This window comes from Scomber scombrus, chromosome 10 (assembly GCF_963691925.1).
Source record: "Scomber scombrus chromosome 10, fScoSco1.1, whole genome shotgun sequence".
NCBI classification, from domain to species: Eukaryota; Metazoa; Chordata; class Actinopteri; order Scombriformes; family Scombridae; genus Scomber; species Scomber scombrus.
In genome coordinates, this window is record NC_084979.1 from 1,669,409 (window position 1) to 1,687,650 (window position 18,242).

Genomic DNA, 18,242 nt, shown 5'->3' on the forward strand with positions numbered 1-18,242 from the left:
AGTCAAGCCTGGTGTGCTGCTGCTTGGTTCGAATGAAAACCTGCAGCTACATGGACCTTTATGGCACAGTTTGGACATCCCTGACCTACAGGCTTAATAAAAAGGTTTCCAGAGTTTTTCCTTATGGATGACGTGAATGTGCTCCATACATTTCATAGAAATTGTGTACATTTTTGAGCATGTATGACATTTCTGGACTGATGTTGGTGATAGAGGAACAGTCAGGAGGACATGAACACTGGGGTTTACTTCAAGCAAACTAGTCCAACCACATGTGAAGGCAAAAGTGTTTATACCTGTTCTGTACAAGTGGGGATATCTGCACATACTTTCCAAGTGTAGGATGTGATCAACTGTAAACAGCTGTAAAACATTGTTCTGCAAGGAATGAAAATTAGAGTTTGAGAGAGAAGTGAAGAGCCTGCTTATATCCTTACCTCACAAACCTAGACAGTCCCTGACAGAAGTGGGCATGACTATCAGATTGTTAGTTTTTGTTGGACCAAGTCTCTCCAGTTTCAACATAGACTACATGTCAGGAGGGTGTTTCAGCCACTGTTTGGTGGTCTGACAAGCACTTTGTTTGAAGTATACTGAACCCTTTAGATTTCTCTTGTGGGGATCACACATGCATAGCTTTCATGGAAATTCAGCCATAATCTTTCAAGATTTCAGGTGTAAATCAAGGAGAAATTCTTACCTAAAAGTGGGATCAGAGGACATCAGAAATATCCAAACCAAATTTCATCACAACACGTCGTTGTTGAGATAGCTTGCTCTAGTATCTATTGGACAGACAGTAAGACAGCTGTAAGCCAGACCATCAATGTCACTCTGAGGTCCAAATGCTAATAGCACCACAAACAAAATGGGCCAACAAGTGCGAGGTACTCGGGCAAAAGCTCTTAACAGTGATCAAGTGTTTAATGATAAATTCCTCTCAGTTGTCACACTTGTTACTTATGTCTCATTTTGCTGACAGCTGTGATGGATAGTATCCCATAAACATCAAATAATAGACTTCTACTTTAATATCAAGGAGGAAATGACTGAGTGTCTGGCTCAGCACTGCCTGTGACCCCACATTTCACCCTGTAGCTGCTGAATAATGGAGGAGCAACATTAGAGAGACTAGAGGTGGTAAACTAGGGAGCTGTGTGTCATTATGCCCCTAAACAAGACAACCGGTTTTGTTGGGTAGCTGCTGTAGTTTGCACTGTGCTTTTGCTGGAGGCCTGTTGTATTTTCATTGTCAGTGGTTTGGCCTCAGTTTCAGTCTAGTGATTAATTCCTGCTAGTGCATTACATAACACCATTGTTACAGATGCAGCTGTGGCACAGGTCCCTGTTTTAGTACTGCATGCAACAGTAGATTAACATTGCACTTCTGCTATGATACGAAGTAGTTTGTTTGGTGGAAACTGTTCATGTTGTCTCCACAGGCTGTCAGAGGCGTTTCCATTGTGCTAACAGTTTTGGCCAAGAAATATTTGAAAATACTTCAAATGTAAAGAATATCAGGAGTAGGGCTGGACGATATGGGCAGAATCAAATATCACAATATGTTTTACCAAATACCGCCATATGAATATTTTGACGTTATTGTAAGGATGACTATCGGTGCCTTCATAAAATATTTACGCAATGAGATTTTTGATAACATATAAATAATCATCAGTAATTTGGATATAATGACTTAGTGGATAAAGGCAGATGAGCTCAGAAAATTAATTTTTAATGTAATGCAGCCTTTAAAAGCAGCAACACTTATTCCATATCACCATATTACCATATTCAAAATCTAAGATGATATCTACAAAATATCACAATATCGATATAATATTGATTTATTGCCCAGCCCTAACCGAGGGAGGTATATCAACTCATCTCAAGTTCACACGGTATATGTAACAGCTAATGAAGTCTCGTACTGAAAAAGAGGATGGTGATTATTTGACTAAAATTGATAAGCCTGTCACTGTAATAATCTCACTGGTTTGGTCACAAACCAAAGTAAAAAGCATCAACAGAATGACTAAGACTGAGCAGACAGTCTGTGACGACAAAGATAAAGTCAGACAAGGATGTGGCCCAAAGGTAAAATGATACTTTATGAACAAGATGCATGTGACATGAATCATCTGCTGTGTCCACAAGGGTAATTCATGACAGCTTGGACCATCTTGTTTTGTTTGTTCAGATTACAGGTACTGTTTTGTTCTGTTTTTGTGTTTTGGTCATTGTCTAGTATACACGCCAAATTTAGCAGAGGCAACCTGCCCAAATGAGGATTATATTCACCCAGTAAGTGCGTCACCGATGGCGAGTGGGAGCTCATAAATAAGCACCCTCTCTGGCCGTCTCTACTGATTTCTAAGAAACTGTTGGCTGCTGACCCATAGATCTCATACTGGATCTGTGGGGGTGTTGGAGAACTAAAAGAAAACACGGCCAAATCAACGGGATGTGTGTGTAACATCCACCCAAGACGACATCTAAAAGCCACCTGTTTCCTTTAGCAGAGAGGACGAGCTGATGAGTGCTGGGGCTGTGAAAAGAAGAAGTCATTGTCACGGGGGTCATTGGTGTTTTTATGTTACTCTTTCAAGGCTCTTCTGACTCGTCTGTGTTTACTGCTTTACTGATACAACTGACAAAAGGAGGGATTGTGTGATGTGAATTTCCACTGCTAGATGGATGTGTCGTTCTTCTGAAACTGTACACTCACCTGAAGCCTTTTGAGTAAGCTCATCCAGGCTTAATTACATCTTTTTGTATTTCCACCATCACTTTCATCATCAGTAATGATTACACACTGCAATCAGCAAAGTAATCTCAAACCACTGCAACATCACTACAACAGAACACAGTCAGACATTTTAGCCAGATTATCTAAACCAGGGGTTTTCAAAGCCAAAATGTCCTATTATTGCTGTTCAGACCAGAATAAACACATCACAAACTTTATCCTAAGGCATTTATTCGTTTTTGACTCTGGGAAAGGGGGTACAAAAAATGATCTCTCTGATCTCTTTATCTAAATAACAAACAAGATCGCAGCAATTAACATGGTGAGTGTAATGTCATTATTAAGGAATGAAATGATGGCCAGAACTACAGATATAAAACCTAGGAGGTATAATACGGTATTTTTCCTTTAAAAGGGTACTATAGTGTATTGTTACTGCACTGTAATAAAGTAGCTGGAGGCAAATGTTAAAAAATAAAATAAAATAAAAACAGGTAATGGTCAAAATCAATACTGCAGGGGTGCACCCATGTCTTATAGGGGTGAAAACGCCAACCATGAACTGGTGTGTCTCTAGTTCAAATCTGTTCAAGAATCTGTGCTGCATTTCTCAACTCGCTGCTATCACTACTATATAAAGTCGTAAAATGCATCTTTACATGATATCTTTACATACACATACCCAATTTTGTCTGGTCATGTACCTCAATCTCGAGTGAGGGGCTCTATTTTCTAAATTTTGTAGAGGGCGCTTTTGTGCCATTTTTGCGAGCGCCATTTCCGCGAACCACAATATATCAAATTTTCACCTAGTTTGACATGTGTGTAAATTTTCATGACAATCATTGTACATTCTGTCTTTTGGAATTAAAAGACAGAGAATGTCAAAGAAGAGTTGTAATGTCTGACTTGGTTCAAACAAGAATGTAAAAGTTTTATTATTTGAACCCATCAAATCGCTGTTACAAAACATAATTTGACTAAGATAAACCTATGAAAGAGGCATCTTGACTGTGATTCTACACATGTAGTTAAAGTTATAAGTGGGTCACCAGTTGAAACCTGCCAAGTGTGACTAGAACATTTACTGGATGGACAAAGCAACACCAAAGCAAACTACTTGAGTATTTGACTAATCACACAAATATTTTATATCACTTCAGAAATGATAATACAGCTTACAGGGCTAATAATGTAAATGTTTAAGACTGGGATTAGCAAAAATACATCCTGTACTGCAATCAGTGGTTTCAGTGCACATTTTATTTAGTGGTGTTATGGAGGTCACTGAATCCACAACTGACAGAAGCAATCTGACTCTATTTCTGAGTTGAGGCATCCCAGAGGAGTACATCAGCGAATATAACTTAAAGGAAGTAATGAGTTTTGAACATGGATTTTGAACATAGCTTCCCCCCCTCTCTGGTTTGCAAATCAGGGCTTGATGAGTTTATGTAATCACACCGTTTGCCAGTATTGAGTGGGCCAGTGTTACAATGCAAACAGCGCACCATGACAATAAAGCACAAAATGATGATGTGACAAACTAAGGTCCACATTTAATAATACTGTTTTCAGCAATCTTTGCATTTCTTGGTACCTCAGTTGTATACAAAACTCATGCTAATCATTTTAGGGTCCACACAAGTCCCCCAAAAACAAATAACGTCCCTCATCACCAGCTGTAAATTCAAACAGTAACAGGTTTAAGACTAACCCCCCCAGGCTGGCACTCGCATGTACTAAAACCCATTTATTATTTGATTGTTATCTGATGTGATCTGTGGTTCTAGGATGAAAACATTTTTACTTGTCTGGCAAAAATTCGGCAGCAATAACTGTCTAAATAATTCTTAGCACCAAGGTTAAGTAACAAGAAATAAATGGCTGACTGACGGTATTAGTTATGCTTAACACTATTTTTTGAGAGGAGAGAAGAGTGTGTGTACATGCTGTAATGATGGGAGCTGATGTATGCGGTGTGTAATGATATTGGGCAGGTACTAATGGCAGTGTGGCAATATAATAATCAAACATGAGGAAAACAGATGCAGCTCCCGCTTTAGTTTAGTGACTCATGCTGGCACGTGCAACACGAGTTGTTTCTTCTGCTACAGTAAGCCAGACAGTGAAGGCACCAGTCCATCAAGTCTGGTGGTCTCCAGTTAGCACGTTTAACCACTTACAGGCTGGCTGGAGCTCCACAATGCTTCAGTCCCAAAGGGGCACACTAACCCATACAGCAGAAAAATGTGAAGCGAGCTACAGCTGCTGATACACAGTCACATCCACTAACAAGAGGAAATGGGAGCAGATGTATTATTAGCTAGCATTACATATCAGCGACTGCATTGCAGGCTGAGCAATTCAACCGAGCATTATGCTATTAATAGGTCAGTGTCCTGTCAGCAAAACTGACACGCAGGAAAGTAACTTCCAACCAGACACACACACACACAGCCACAGTCCTACACAGGCTCATAAATAGTTGGAAACAGCGTAGGGATCAATACATAGGATGACTCAGGTTGCACAGAGCGCAGCCACTACAGCTCAAAACAGCATCAAATGCCCTCAAACCACATATAGCCACTGAGATGCAATACTCCAGCTCTGTATTCACCTCCCAGCGCTGCAGAGAGGGAACCAAGGACAAAGAGGTTCAATGCTAAAGTGCCTTGTCACTTCAGGCAAAGAAACATTCAATGTAAAAGAGCTGAGCAATTACCACCGCCTCAGCTTCAGAAGAATGGCCTGTAGCAAATTAACAAACTGTGTCAGGGAGACAATGAATCATGGCAAAGGCCTTGAAGGATGACCACTCGGTCTAGTGTTGGGACAAAACAGCGTTCAGATGGACACCGACCTTCTTTGCTTGAACAAGTACAAATCACATCACATGAACTCGCATTGGTATTACTAACTAGACGGCCAATGTATTTTTCCCGACTGTAAATTCCCATTTCTAACTTTTCTTTTACTCTTATCGTCAATGTTTCTTAAAATAGTGTTGTAGCTAAACTGACTCTCAATTCCATAAGTCTGCCAAAGCCTCATTTTTTGGCACAAGTAAGATATGAACTACGATATACATAGAAACATGTTCTTTTAGCATAAGTCTATACTATAGACATCAGTATCAATTATTTCAACTTTGTTTCTGAGAAATCATATTTTCCATCTGTTTGGTACAATATAGTCTGGCTCCAGATGTCTCTGTCTGTCTCTGCCCATGGTGCTGTGGTGTTCCACTACTGCTTGGGGTAACACTCAACCAATAAGACATTTAAAAGGCCAGATTAAAATTTTAAATGTGGAGAGCTACCTTGCTAAATCCATAAACAATTATCATTAATAAATCAATTTACAATAATAATATAACAATAATAATAATAACAATAATAATAATAATAATAATAAATTGCCATATTTTAGCTTACTGCAATCCCTAATGCAGATTCTATAGCAGCCATAAATGAAAGAAATGGGATGGATGCATCATTCCTCACAGAGTGTTTAGGGTAATAAAAAAAAAAAGGACAAAAAAAAAAGGACAAAAAAAAAACTCCTGGCCAAAAGGCTTCCTGCCTTGGTATGGTGACATATTCTACAGATACAGACATTGAAACTATAGTGAAAGGTGTGAGGTTGCAGCTATGATGTCAATATGACTATCAACAAATCGTTTTCACTTTCTATTTTTGCTGAAAACTGTGTGCATCACGCAGACAAAATAGCTGAAACGCTGAATCGCTAGATGAGATTGACGCCCCTGCAGCCGCATGTGGAGTGCATGAAACACAACCATGACATATTATCATATTATGATGTAATAATAATGAAGTACCATGTTAGCAGACATTTGCTGCAGACATGGATTCATTTGGAGTTGTGCTTGTGTCTACCTTATGAATGCTCTGTTTTGGTCTCCACCACCATCTGGGAAACATATCTAGGTCTTTAGCTGCTAAACGCTCCACCATGTTCATGTCTGGCAATGGTAACTTTATTCTAGAAGGCACGGACATATTCATATTCCTGCTCTTTACGTTTATTTTTCCACTATTAATTTAACTTTTTTAATATTGGACAATGATAACGTTACTACAAGTCACTCATAAGGATAGAGAAACGGCCACAGTCACCACTTTGTAAACTCTCCTGCCGACTCTGCTACTTGGCTAGTCAAGGTTTAAAGATGTAAACATCAAGGAAAAGGTGGGGCGGATAAACACCAGCTATGCTCTGCCAAGCATCTTTCTAGCCAATGCACAGGCACTGGATAATAAACTGGATGACCTCTGTGCCTGCATCAGTTTCCAGCAGGATATCAGGAACTGTAATGTCCTTAGTCCTTAGGCTGACCTGTGACATCATTGGAAAAACTTGAACCGTTCACAGACTGCTAATCATGATGCTGTGCTCATTTCCATCAAGCTAACCTCATGAAGGTAATGTCTGACTTCCATCAACATACTGACTGCACCACCAGGAGAATAAACACTCTGGATTACTGCTACATGCCAATTAAAAATGGCTCCAATGGCTCAACGCATGTGAGAGTTCAGGAGATGGTCAAACCAATCACAGTCCACCATACAGTCTGGAGCACGTTCCAGGACACCACCATCAACATCACTGATGACATCAATAGATTCACCGAACCTTTGTTGGATCTAATAAGTGAAACAACAAAAGCAAACGTACAACTGTACAGTTAAATCATTTCACAACCAGAACCATCCTGAATACCATAAACACATGCACTACAGTCTGGAAACAAATGACTACTGTCCAGTGGCACTCATCTCTGCAGCGATGAAGTCCTTTGATCAGCTGGTCAAGGATTACATCTGCTCCTCAAAACCCAGCACACTGTACACACTACAGTCCAATCTACAAAGATGACATACCACGCATCCTCCACACAGCCCTATCTCACCTGGAGAAGACAGGGAGCTATGTGAGATTACTGTTCAGTTGAGTGTCTAACACTACAGTTGCCTCCAGGCTCATCACAAAACGTAAGGACCAGGGATTAAACACCTCACTGTGCATCAGGGGTGTGAATCTTTGGGTATCTCGTGACTCGATTGAGAATTAATTCTCCTGATTCAGAACTCTTGATTGAATTAATAGAAAAAGGGGGCGCTATTTTTAGTGTATCCAGCATACTATGTACCAAACCATTCACTGGTGTCCTTAGTCCACTGAAATACAATATGAAACAAATCTGGCAATTAAGATAATAATCCAGGCTTTTCATTTTAAAAAGTGAACTGCATTAATTTAATCAATGAAGAAGCATCTTACAGTGTCTTAGAGTGCTTCACCGTGTTGTTATAAACATTGTGTCTCCAGCAGTGGAGAGCAGCCTCTCTGCTGCACTATTAGCTTTGGGGAAAACCATTGTTTTCCAAGATTAGTTATATAACCCATGTCTGGTTATCAAACATTTGTGACAATGTTTGAGGGATCATTGCAAAAGATGTGTGTTTATGTATATATTACCGGCCAATATCAGAATTGGGCTGCATTCTGAGCCCCCTGCTTTATTCTCTGTACACACAAACACACACTGTGTAGTCACTTTTGACTCCAACACCATCACCAAGTTTGCTGACGACACAACTGTGGTGGGCCTGATCACAGATAACAATAAAAAGGCCTACCTGAAGAAGGTATAGGTACCTGACCTGCTGGTGTCAGGACAACAGCCTACACCTGAGCTCACAGACTGTTTCAATTCAATTTCTAGTCCTGCAACATAGCATCCTGACTGGGGAACTACATTGCCTGTTCGTAAACAGCACCGAGCAGGACTGCAAGGACCTGCAGAGAGTGGTTTGTTTGGCTGAACATACAATAGATGGTGCTCTAGCCTGCCCCAACGATATTTACAGCAGGCACTGCAAGAAGAAGACTAGGAGAATCCCAACCACAGGGATAATGGCCTTTTCTTCCTACTACAATTGGGAAGATACCAAATACACCAGGCCAGTACTGAAAGACACCCTCAGACCACTAGGATCCTAATTGAGGTCACTGCCTAAGACCCACACCCCCAAATCACACACACATATATTTATAACTACTCCAGTTCTATTTCAACTAATTTTAATGCATAAATTGCATGCATTGCATAACTGGCACATTACATTTCACTGTGATCGCACCTTCTATTATTACATGTGACAGATTGTATTGATTGATAACATATGCACAAGGAAGGAAGAGGGTTTTTTTGTACTCTTTCATGCTTTTAGCGTCTCCTCTGTAGCAATGAGCACTGCTATCAGGTAAGCAATACTTCACAGACAGACACACACAGACACACAGACACACAGACACATATAGACCTCTAACTGACAGAGGTGGAGAGGTATTTTGGTTAGATAGTCTAATTTAGAGTTTATCAAATATGATTTTGAAGGTCAATCATAACATTGACATTTTTGGATCAAATCAGACATTGTCAATTTGTTGTCACATTCTTCAATCTTAAAATCATTATGCTACAAATATTTCTAAAAATAACAAGCTCACTGCCAAAAATGTATTCTTTTCAGGATATATAAGCCTCTGAAACAGTATTACAGTCAATTCAGAGTAGCAGTGTTCTGATGTGTAATCAACCTGCATCACAGCCATCATGTCGGAGAATTTCAGACCTGTACTACCCTGATACACTGCTTAAACCCTACTCCGCCATAACAATGCAACCTTTACACACACATATGCACACAAACTCCATGTCGCAATAGCTGGCAGGTGCAGCCTCTGAGCGGACTGCCAAACAAGCAGCCTTCCGGGGGCTACAATACAGTGAATGAAGGCATGCCAGGAACAGGCACCAGCCATGCTAGCTGCAGAGCTAGCAGGCTGCATGCACACAATCCCTGCCTGCAATGCGTGACACGACGAGAGATAAGGCGTGAATCAATCACACATGCTAATGATGGAGGAAGATAGATGCCCCCCGTTCCTCCCTCCAACACATACACACAGCACACACACACACACAAACAACAGTCCAGGCAAACACACACACTCGTCCTAATCCATTGTCTCGTTGGTTCGGCGTGGAAAACACAGACGGATTGATGCAAGGATGGATGGATTGATGGATGGATGGAAGGATGCAGAAATAGATAGCTCACCGGTTCGCCTTCTTCCTTTCTCTCCACCTCTTTCAGCACATTATCCAGGCTAAGTGAGCGCGTGTGTGTGTGTACATGTGTGTGTGTGTATGTGTATGTGTGTATGTGCGGTGAGCCGGCGAGGATACACACTGCTACATCCCCTCCTCTCCCTCTCTCTGACAATCCCTCCCTCTTTCTCTCTCGTCCCTGGGATTTATTTAATTATTTCCTCCCTCCTTCTCTCTCTCCCTCCCCTTTTCTTCCTCTCTGTATCTCTCTCTCTCTCTCTCTCTCTCTCTCTCTCTCTCTCTCTCTCTTCTCACAGCTGATAGAGTCGCCTTGCTTTTCTTGTGGCTGTTTAATTCCCTCTCTCTGTCTGCTTCTAGAACTTGTTATCCTCGATTAAGTAGCGTGTCTCTGCTTTTTTGGCGTGACATGCACAGTCAAAAATAGAGAAATACAAGAAAAAAACTGGAGGATGAAGAGCTGCTATCTGCACAGTACAATGCTCCCTCTCTCTATCTCTCTCTCCCCATGTCTTTCACTTTCACACTGTGTCCCTCACCCGCCTCTGTGTCTTGTGTGATGCAGCAGCAGCAGCAGCAGCAGCGATGTAGGCTCCTCCCTGGAGAGACAGCGGTGCCACACAGCTGAGAGAGAAAGAGGAGGGAGGGAGGGAGCGGGGGGGTGGCGAGACGGGGGCTGCTGGGAAAATGTGGTGGCAGTGGGAGAGGGAGGAGGGAAGAGGGAGGAGGGCGGTGTGTGTGTGTGTGTGTGTGTGTGTGTGTGTGTGTGTGTGTGTGTGTGTGTGTGTGTGTGTGTGTGGGGGGGGGGGGGGCTTGGTGGTGGTGGCAGGGTGGGGGTTCTGCTGGAGAATCCGGTGCAAGGCAGGGCAGCCTCCGTCGAGTGAGCGCATCATCCAGGATTTCATCACTTCCACCGTCTCCCACCCTCCATCACTCTCAGTGCACACAGAGGGGGGTCTGTTCAGTCTTCACACACACACAAACACAAAATTGGGAGCAAGCTGCTACAAGGGGGGGGGGGCTTGTCTATTGTTGTCAGCTCCACCTTTTGATCAGGCCTTTAAGAACCTCTAGCAGTTGAGAGGAGAGATTTTTACATCAATAAAACATTTTATATTTACTAGTTAAGTGCCTGAGCAAAATGGGCTTGGCCTGTATTGCTACTGCTCAACCAAAACAACTTCACACTCCACACTGCACTTCCCTGGGTTGTCGGCAATACACCCACCAAGTGTGAAGTCGACTGGATGAAAAGTTGTCAAGAAAAGCGAAAGACAGACATACACATATATACATACAGAGACTCCTTCCATTTTAGTTAGATTTTGCTAACAAAAATGTATCATTAACTGATAGGACTATCAGCAGGAAGGGTGACAGACGTCTATAATGCAGTTTTAATTGTGTCACCAGGTTGGATTTGGCAGGAATTGAATTGGATTGCAGGACAGAACAAAGACAAACAGAGCTGAGGGTTTAATAGTGTCACTGCTGGTGACAGAGGAAGTGACAGGTTGGTGGAAAGGTGACTGCCAGCTTGTTTTTAGGGATGGCACTGTTGGTCAACCACTTTGGCCATGAAATCTGGTGCAGATATCCATGGCCCCCAGAGGCTGAATCCTACTTATTTTGCTGATTTCCTGACATTTCAGGAAATCGTAACGTTGAGTGACCGTATCATCAGGATTTTGATGCTGGTCCTGACTGAAACACCACCGCACGCTACTGCAGTCAATGGTACATACTGTGTAATCATGGTTCTCTGCAGTAATGAAATATGGTTTTTTGACATTTAAAATACTCAACAAACCACTGTCCCTGTTACTCTGGTATATTACTCTAGAACTATCACAAACCATATGCTGTTCACCTGAATTATAACAGTGTGGTAGGAAAATCATGTTAATATAACATGGGAATACAAAGGAAAGTCACCTGAATATATTTTGGTATTTCATGATTTTAGTGAGCTGATCCTTTAATGTTTCAATCTCTTTGCAAAGTTTAGCTACTGCATATTTTATCAGGAGATGTGAGCCCAGAGTTAGCCTTGAAAAGCACAGACAATGTCTAAATATTAAAGAGTAACAATGTCTCCCTCTTTCCTCCACTCATTCACTTCCCCATCCTCCTCTGAAAAGATTGGCTTCATTAGGTTTTAAAAATTAGAAAACGAAGCAGGAAGCCACAATTATTATGTTACATGCAGAATACTAAATGTGTGTGTGTGTGTGTGTGTGTGTGTGTGTGTGTGTGTGTGTGTGTGTGTGTGTGTGTGTGTGTGTGTGTGTGTGTGTGTGTGTGAGTGTGTGAGTGAGTGAGTGAGTGAGTGAGATCCTTACCTACCAGCCACAGCCACACTCTGCTCTTCACACAGTAAACCAGTAGTCTGCCTCAGGCCAAAAACACAGGGCTCCCCTCCCATCACACACACAAACATATGCACACGCACACTCAGGAGTGCAGTCCACAAGCTACTGAAACATGCTGTCACAGCACATAGACAACGAGGGAGTGCAGCAAAAACATGAGAGTACATGAGGAGGAGGGGGGGGGGGCACTAAAGTGGCCACTAACACAAAACAATGATACTGTAATACAAGTTAAGTGGGTTTTTTATTATTTTTTTATTTAACCTTTATTTTATTTCTAGTATATAGATTGTTCATGTTTAAATCCAGTGAAACAGCAGCAGGAACATAAGGATGAAACTGTTTGTCCAACAGGTCCAAAGCAAGATATTGTGACCACCACACACCAAACTGCAGACTTAGACATTCTTTCAGCAGAGGAGGACTCATTATGTTGGGTGACCTCCTGACCTCTCCTCCAGTGCCAACAACATTTCCATTTTCACACAAGGAATACACTTATATTGTATAATCTTTGTTAGTCATGAGAAAAATCATTGAGGCTGGCAGTTCCATGCTTCATTAACCACTACATATGTGTGGTTCAGCTGCATCAATTTTTGATACTTTTTTTAAATTGTCCATCGTGAATCAATCTTAAAGAACTACAATGCTGGTGGAATACTATTTTAATAAACTAGCTATGAGCCATATGCTGTGTCTCAAATCATATGCTTCTGTTAGTACATTTCTCTTAGTACACTTGTACACTATGTAGTCTACTTACTTGTGTGGTGCAAAAATGTCAACAGGTTAGTGTTGTCTCTAATCAAACAAGGCTATTGTGCACTTACCGGAAATGACGATTAGCTAGTTGGGAAGCTAGCATTAGCATTCACATTATCGTTCGCTGTACCAAATCATTACAGACTGCTTTATTAACCTAAGAAACCTACTGATGGCTTATATGTGACAACAATATAGTGGTGATTAGTGCAAAAAACACCTGTATAATGCATTTGTATTACAATGTTCACTGTAGTTACAATGTCCTCGGCCGTTGAGGGCAAGAAGTGTCCATAGTTCCACACTCAACTTTTTGACCGTTTTGAGTGCACCATCTGGGTATATATATATATATATATATATATTTCTCAGTGTGAATGCACTTATACACTCAAAATATTAAGTGTAAGTACATAAATACAAAATTTGAGACACAGCATTTGTGTCTCGTCACTTCAGAAAGTGGAACACCAAAATTAATTTGCCAATCGTTACAAAGTTGCTCATGCTGTAAGCTAGGTGAAGTAGTGACTACGTGCAGGGCTAGTTGGCAGTCTACTCTGGCTGTTGAACTAACTGGTTAGCAAGCTAGCTATCACTTGGCCAGTAACTGAAAAGTTAACACAATTTATTGAAAAGACATATTTGTACCATTAACTCCTGTCTCTCAACTGACTGCACACCATGTCTCTTTAGTGAAACATATTCTGACATAGCAGGGTTGTATTAATTGGATGATGCAACTCAACTAATATGATTCCTCAATTTTGAACTCTCTGGCTCTCCATAATTGCAAAGGTCAGTCTGTCAAGACAGTTGGCAACTGTTCATCATCAACGTTAAAGTTCACCAAAGTCAAAGCCTCCATGAATGAATTTACTTGATGCAGCATTTCCTTTGCTGGTGTGAGCGGGAACAAACTGTCCAATTTGCAGACATGATATCTTAGACTCTGTTAGCAGGACTGCCATGAAATTGGCTGAGCACAGTCATGCTCCCAAGAGCATAAACCCTTTTGATTTTAATGAGCACACTTCCTTTCCTCTGACACGTCATTCAATGTGCAGTGTTAAGGGGAAATTCATGTCATGTAATCAGCAGCAGTTTAACTTCTGCAGTAACTTGTTATGTTCAGTTATTAAAACAAAAGTCAGTGTTTATGTTAGATTTCAGAAAATAGGTTTAAATTGGATTTATAATGAGGTGATGTTGATTCAATGTTATGCTAATTTTTATCATTATCATTAATGATAATAAATGGTTCTGACAAGAATTCATGAAATCACATGCTCTTTTCAAAGAATATGTTTTTAAAGTCACAAGTGATAAATGATTCACTACAGTTTTACACTACCACGGTGATGGCCAAACTCCTGGCCATCACGAACAACAACATCCACACCTCCTTCAGTGACAGACTGCTCCACCTGCTGAGTTTGAAGGAGTTTTAGCAGTTATGTTGTTCCTGCTGCTCTTAGACTCATCAACCGACAAAAACACATACTGGACTATAAATCAGTCACACCACTCAACTGTTAACCCTCTGCAAAATGTTTCCATTATTTATCACTCTGCTATAAGTACAATAGCTGTTTCATTTCCTAAAGTGAAATTGTCATATTTAATTATTCCAACCTCCTAATTTTGTCAGTAATTTGTGACATTTGAGTCTTAATACACTTTGTAATTATTTTTTGTAGTTTATATAGTACCTAATAACCTTTTTCAGTTATTGTATGGATGCTCAAAATGTATATAGCACACTATTCCAAACATTGTGAGGATGTCTGACCAGGGTGGTTGGGAAGATGGTAGGAGGCAGACTAAGACTTGTTGAATGAGTAAAACAAGAGTCCAGTGTAACAAAACCAGTGTTTAAAAAAGACATGAACCCAGGCAAATCAAATTTAGCTGGCTTAACTCAGGATGACTCAAACTAGGGCATGATCACATGCACACAGCTACACTGTCATCCTTTAATTTGTCATCCTCTAACCCACATATCTTCCCTTAAATACGCCTTCCAGTTTACATACGCAGAACAACATTTTTTGCAGGGCCATCCTTTCCAATATATGTATTGTGTGTGTGTGTGTGTGTGTGTGTGTGTGTGTGTGTGTGTGTGTGTGTGTGTGTGTGTGTGTGTGTGTGTGTGTGTGTGTGTGTGTGTGTGTGTGTGTGTGTGTGTGTGTGTGTGTGTGTAAAATAATCTGTTCTCCCTGGCTCCAGTACTCTTATTACAATATGTCAAATTTTACTTCATTATGATATCCGCTGTGTTAGCACAATTTAGTAGTTAACATTAGCCTGAGTGTGCTCGGTTAGTCTGGGTCTGAGGAAGCCGAGCATGTTTTTCCAGACTGTGAAAAGCAACACCTGCACTCCTTTCCTGGAGGATGTTGGCTCCTAATGGAAAGATGGCGCTGACCATAAGCAACAACTTTGGGCTTCAAACCAGCTCCAATGCAACCCAGTGGAGACGTCACAGCTCTCTACATCCATCTTTAGATACAGTCTATGGATTCTAAAGCAAACTAAAGAGCATGCATCCAACAAATATGAGAAAAAAAACGAGTATAACAATTTACAGAGTAAACTGTCAGTTTTGCTGACTTCTTCTGTATGGAACACACCCCTGACTGCAAAACGGTGTGATCTCCCTGTAACTCAGTATTCAGAGTTAACTCTGAATCAGTGCTGACTGTGAGCTGCATTACATAACAGTGATAGTTCTACAGCATGGGATCCTGTGTACCTGTGACTACGCTGGAAACCTGATGTAATTAAAAATCTTATAGAGAATTAAAGGGTGAAAGCAGAGCTGATTTACTCACTGTCCTCTCCAGGGCAGGGCATGCCAGGTCGCTCTGGTATACTCGGGAACACTGTAAAAAGGCAGAATGACTTAGAGATGACTGTAACCAAGCAGAGGAGTAAAATGTCATGAAGGTGAAAAGCATCACACACCAAAAACAAACTGAACTGAACAACACCCTAGTAACTTGCAAGAAAAACAGTGCCCTAATACAGGGAAAATGAGCATCAGGTACAGACTACAGATGTGAAATGGATAAAGGGTCAAAGCGGGTAAAGCCTTTTAAATGTCATTTCTTAAATGTTAAGGTGCATGCATAGTTTTTTAAAAGATGTTTTCCATGTTGTTTAAGGTCTGAAGACTTTACTGAGATGTATAAATCAAAACTTATAGAGATATTATTCCTTGATGACCCCAATACAATGAATAAATGTAAAATTAAAGTAGTAAACTCACCATGCAGCAGGAGTCCAGACTTTTTGGTTCGATTGTAAATACGAAATGCCTCCTCCAGCTCCATCTGAGATGAGATGGTACAAGGGTCTCCTACACACACATACATATTTTACAGTCAGTATCATGAATCTTATTCTATCCTTGCACTCACATCATTCAATTTGCATGACCATTGATGTCTAGCTAAATTGATATAGCAGTTACACTAGAATATTATTCATAATGTTGCCTGTTCAGTGCTTTACACAATAATCAAATCCAGCTAGCAGTAAGAGTTCATTGTAAAACTATATCGTATAGAACATATACAGTAGCATTAGAGGATGCACTGCTCTGTAATGTGTCTCATTACTCAGTTTTGTCTGTGGTGAAAAACAACTGTAAACTGCACAATACCAAACTATATATATATGTAGTTAAAGGACCAGCGTGTAGGATTTAGTGGCATCTACTGGTGAGGTTGTAGATTGCAACCAACTGAATAACCCACCAAGCTTCCAAGCGTGTAGGCAAACCTATGGTGGCTGCACAACTCATGGAAAACTCAAAAGTCCTTTTTTATATCCAGTGTTTAGTTTGTCCGTTCTGGGCTACTGTAGAAATATGGCGGTGCAACATGGCGGGATCTGTGGAAGAGGACCCATTCTCTATGTAGATAAAAAAGGCTCATTCTAAGGTCAAAAAACGCAACTACTCTTATTCTCCGGTGATTATACACTAATTGAAACATACATATCAATATTAGGGCTGGACGATATGACTAAAATCTCACATCCCAATATAGATCATTGTATATCCTGATAATGATACATATCCCAATACAGCACATTTTCATTTAATGAAATGAAATTATTCTTCTTGGGTTTTTATTTCGGAAGTTTGTATTGCACTTACAGTAACATAACGAGTGTAGTTGTCGTCACCTAGAGATCTTCACATGGTTCACTGTCTTTCCTTTGTGTGCACACACTGAGGTCTCAACCCCGCCCGCAGTGAACCACAGAGAGCAGAGGAGAGCATCATGACCATAAATAACAGCAAAACACTGCAGAGACTCACACACTGAGCTGAAAAAAAATGAGTGCACATAAATTTGGGGAGTAACATAAATAAAGACAGTCTCTACTGTGTTCTGCTGTCATTTATAGTCACCATCTTGCTGCTTCTCTCCTCTTTCTCAGTGGGGGCGGGACTGAGTCCACCCATGTGTTTGCAGCAGCAGAGAGACAGATAGTAGTGGAGAAGTTGAGAGTTGACGACAACTAAACTCATTATATTACTCTCAGTGTTTCCCCTACCATTGTACAGGCCTGGCGGGCCGCCTGGCCAAGGTGACCTGCCGCCAGGCCAAGAAAAAAACAATCAATATGCCAAAATTAAGCCAATTCAATTCATTCATAAATCAGTTATCATTAGGAGCGCCTCTGTGCAGCGCAAAGCGAGTCAACCTGCTTCGTTGCCTAGTAACGATGCGAGTACCGCTGCTGAGAGCGCGGGCATATATTCTGGGATGTTTAAGATTTGCTAACCAACTATGGCGCCGCCGAAGAAAAGAAAAAATATCGCGGGTGACAAACAACTTAATATAAAGAAATTTTTCTGCCAGACCCCGGAGCCAAGAAAAATAGATGAAGGGAGAGTAACAGAGGCAACTCCAGAAAAAATGACAGGTGCAGGTGAGACGGAAGAAAGGGGGGCAGATTGCAGTGGAGAGGGGGGCTGCTCGGTTACTGCCTCTGACACCGGTCCGACTACCGACCCCCGTCCGACGGGTGACCGCGGGCCCGGTCCGACTGGTAACGTTGACCCAGCAAAAAAAAATACAGCTAAACACAGAACATCTGGCTGGGATCCCGAATGGCTTAACAACCACAACTACAGCCCTTGGTTGTACCACACTCCCCATGGTAAGTTTAC

At 41.1% G+C, this 18,242-nt stretch overlaps 1 protein-coding gene across 3 annotated transcripts in view; it reads right to left on the reverse strand.

Annotated features, from left to right (window-relative positions):
- The window catches only part of prkcz (protein kinase C, zeta), a 140,774-nt gene that overhangs the window by 104,799 nt on the left and 17,733 nt on the right, over window positions 1–18,242 (reverse strand). For all 3 annotated transcript variants that reach the window (XM_062427587.1, XM_062427586.1, XM_062427588.1), the window contains exons 3-4: window positions 16,326–16,415; window positions 15,889–15,939 (exon numbers count right to left, since the gene is read on the reverse strand). In XM_062427587.1, the coding sequence (XP_062283571.1) occupies window positions 15,889–15,939; window positions 16,326–16,415 (141 nt within the window). The remainder of the gene's footprint in view (window positions 1–15,888; window positions 15,940–16,325; window positions 16,416–18,242) is intronic.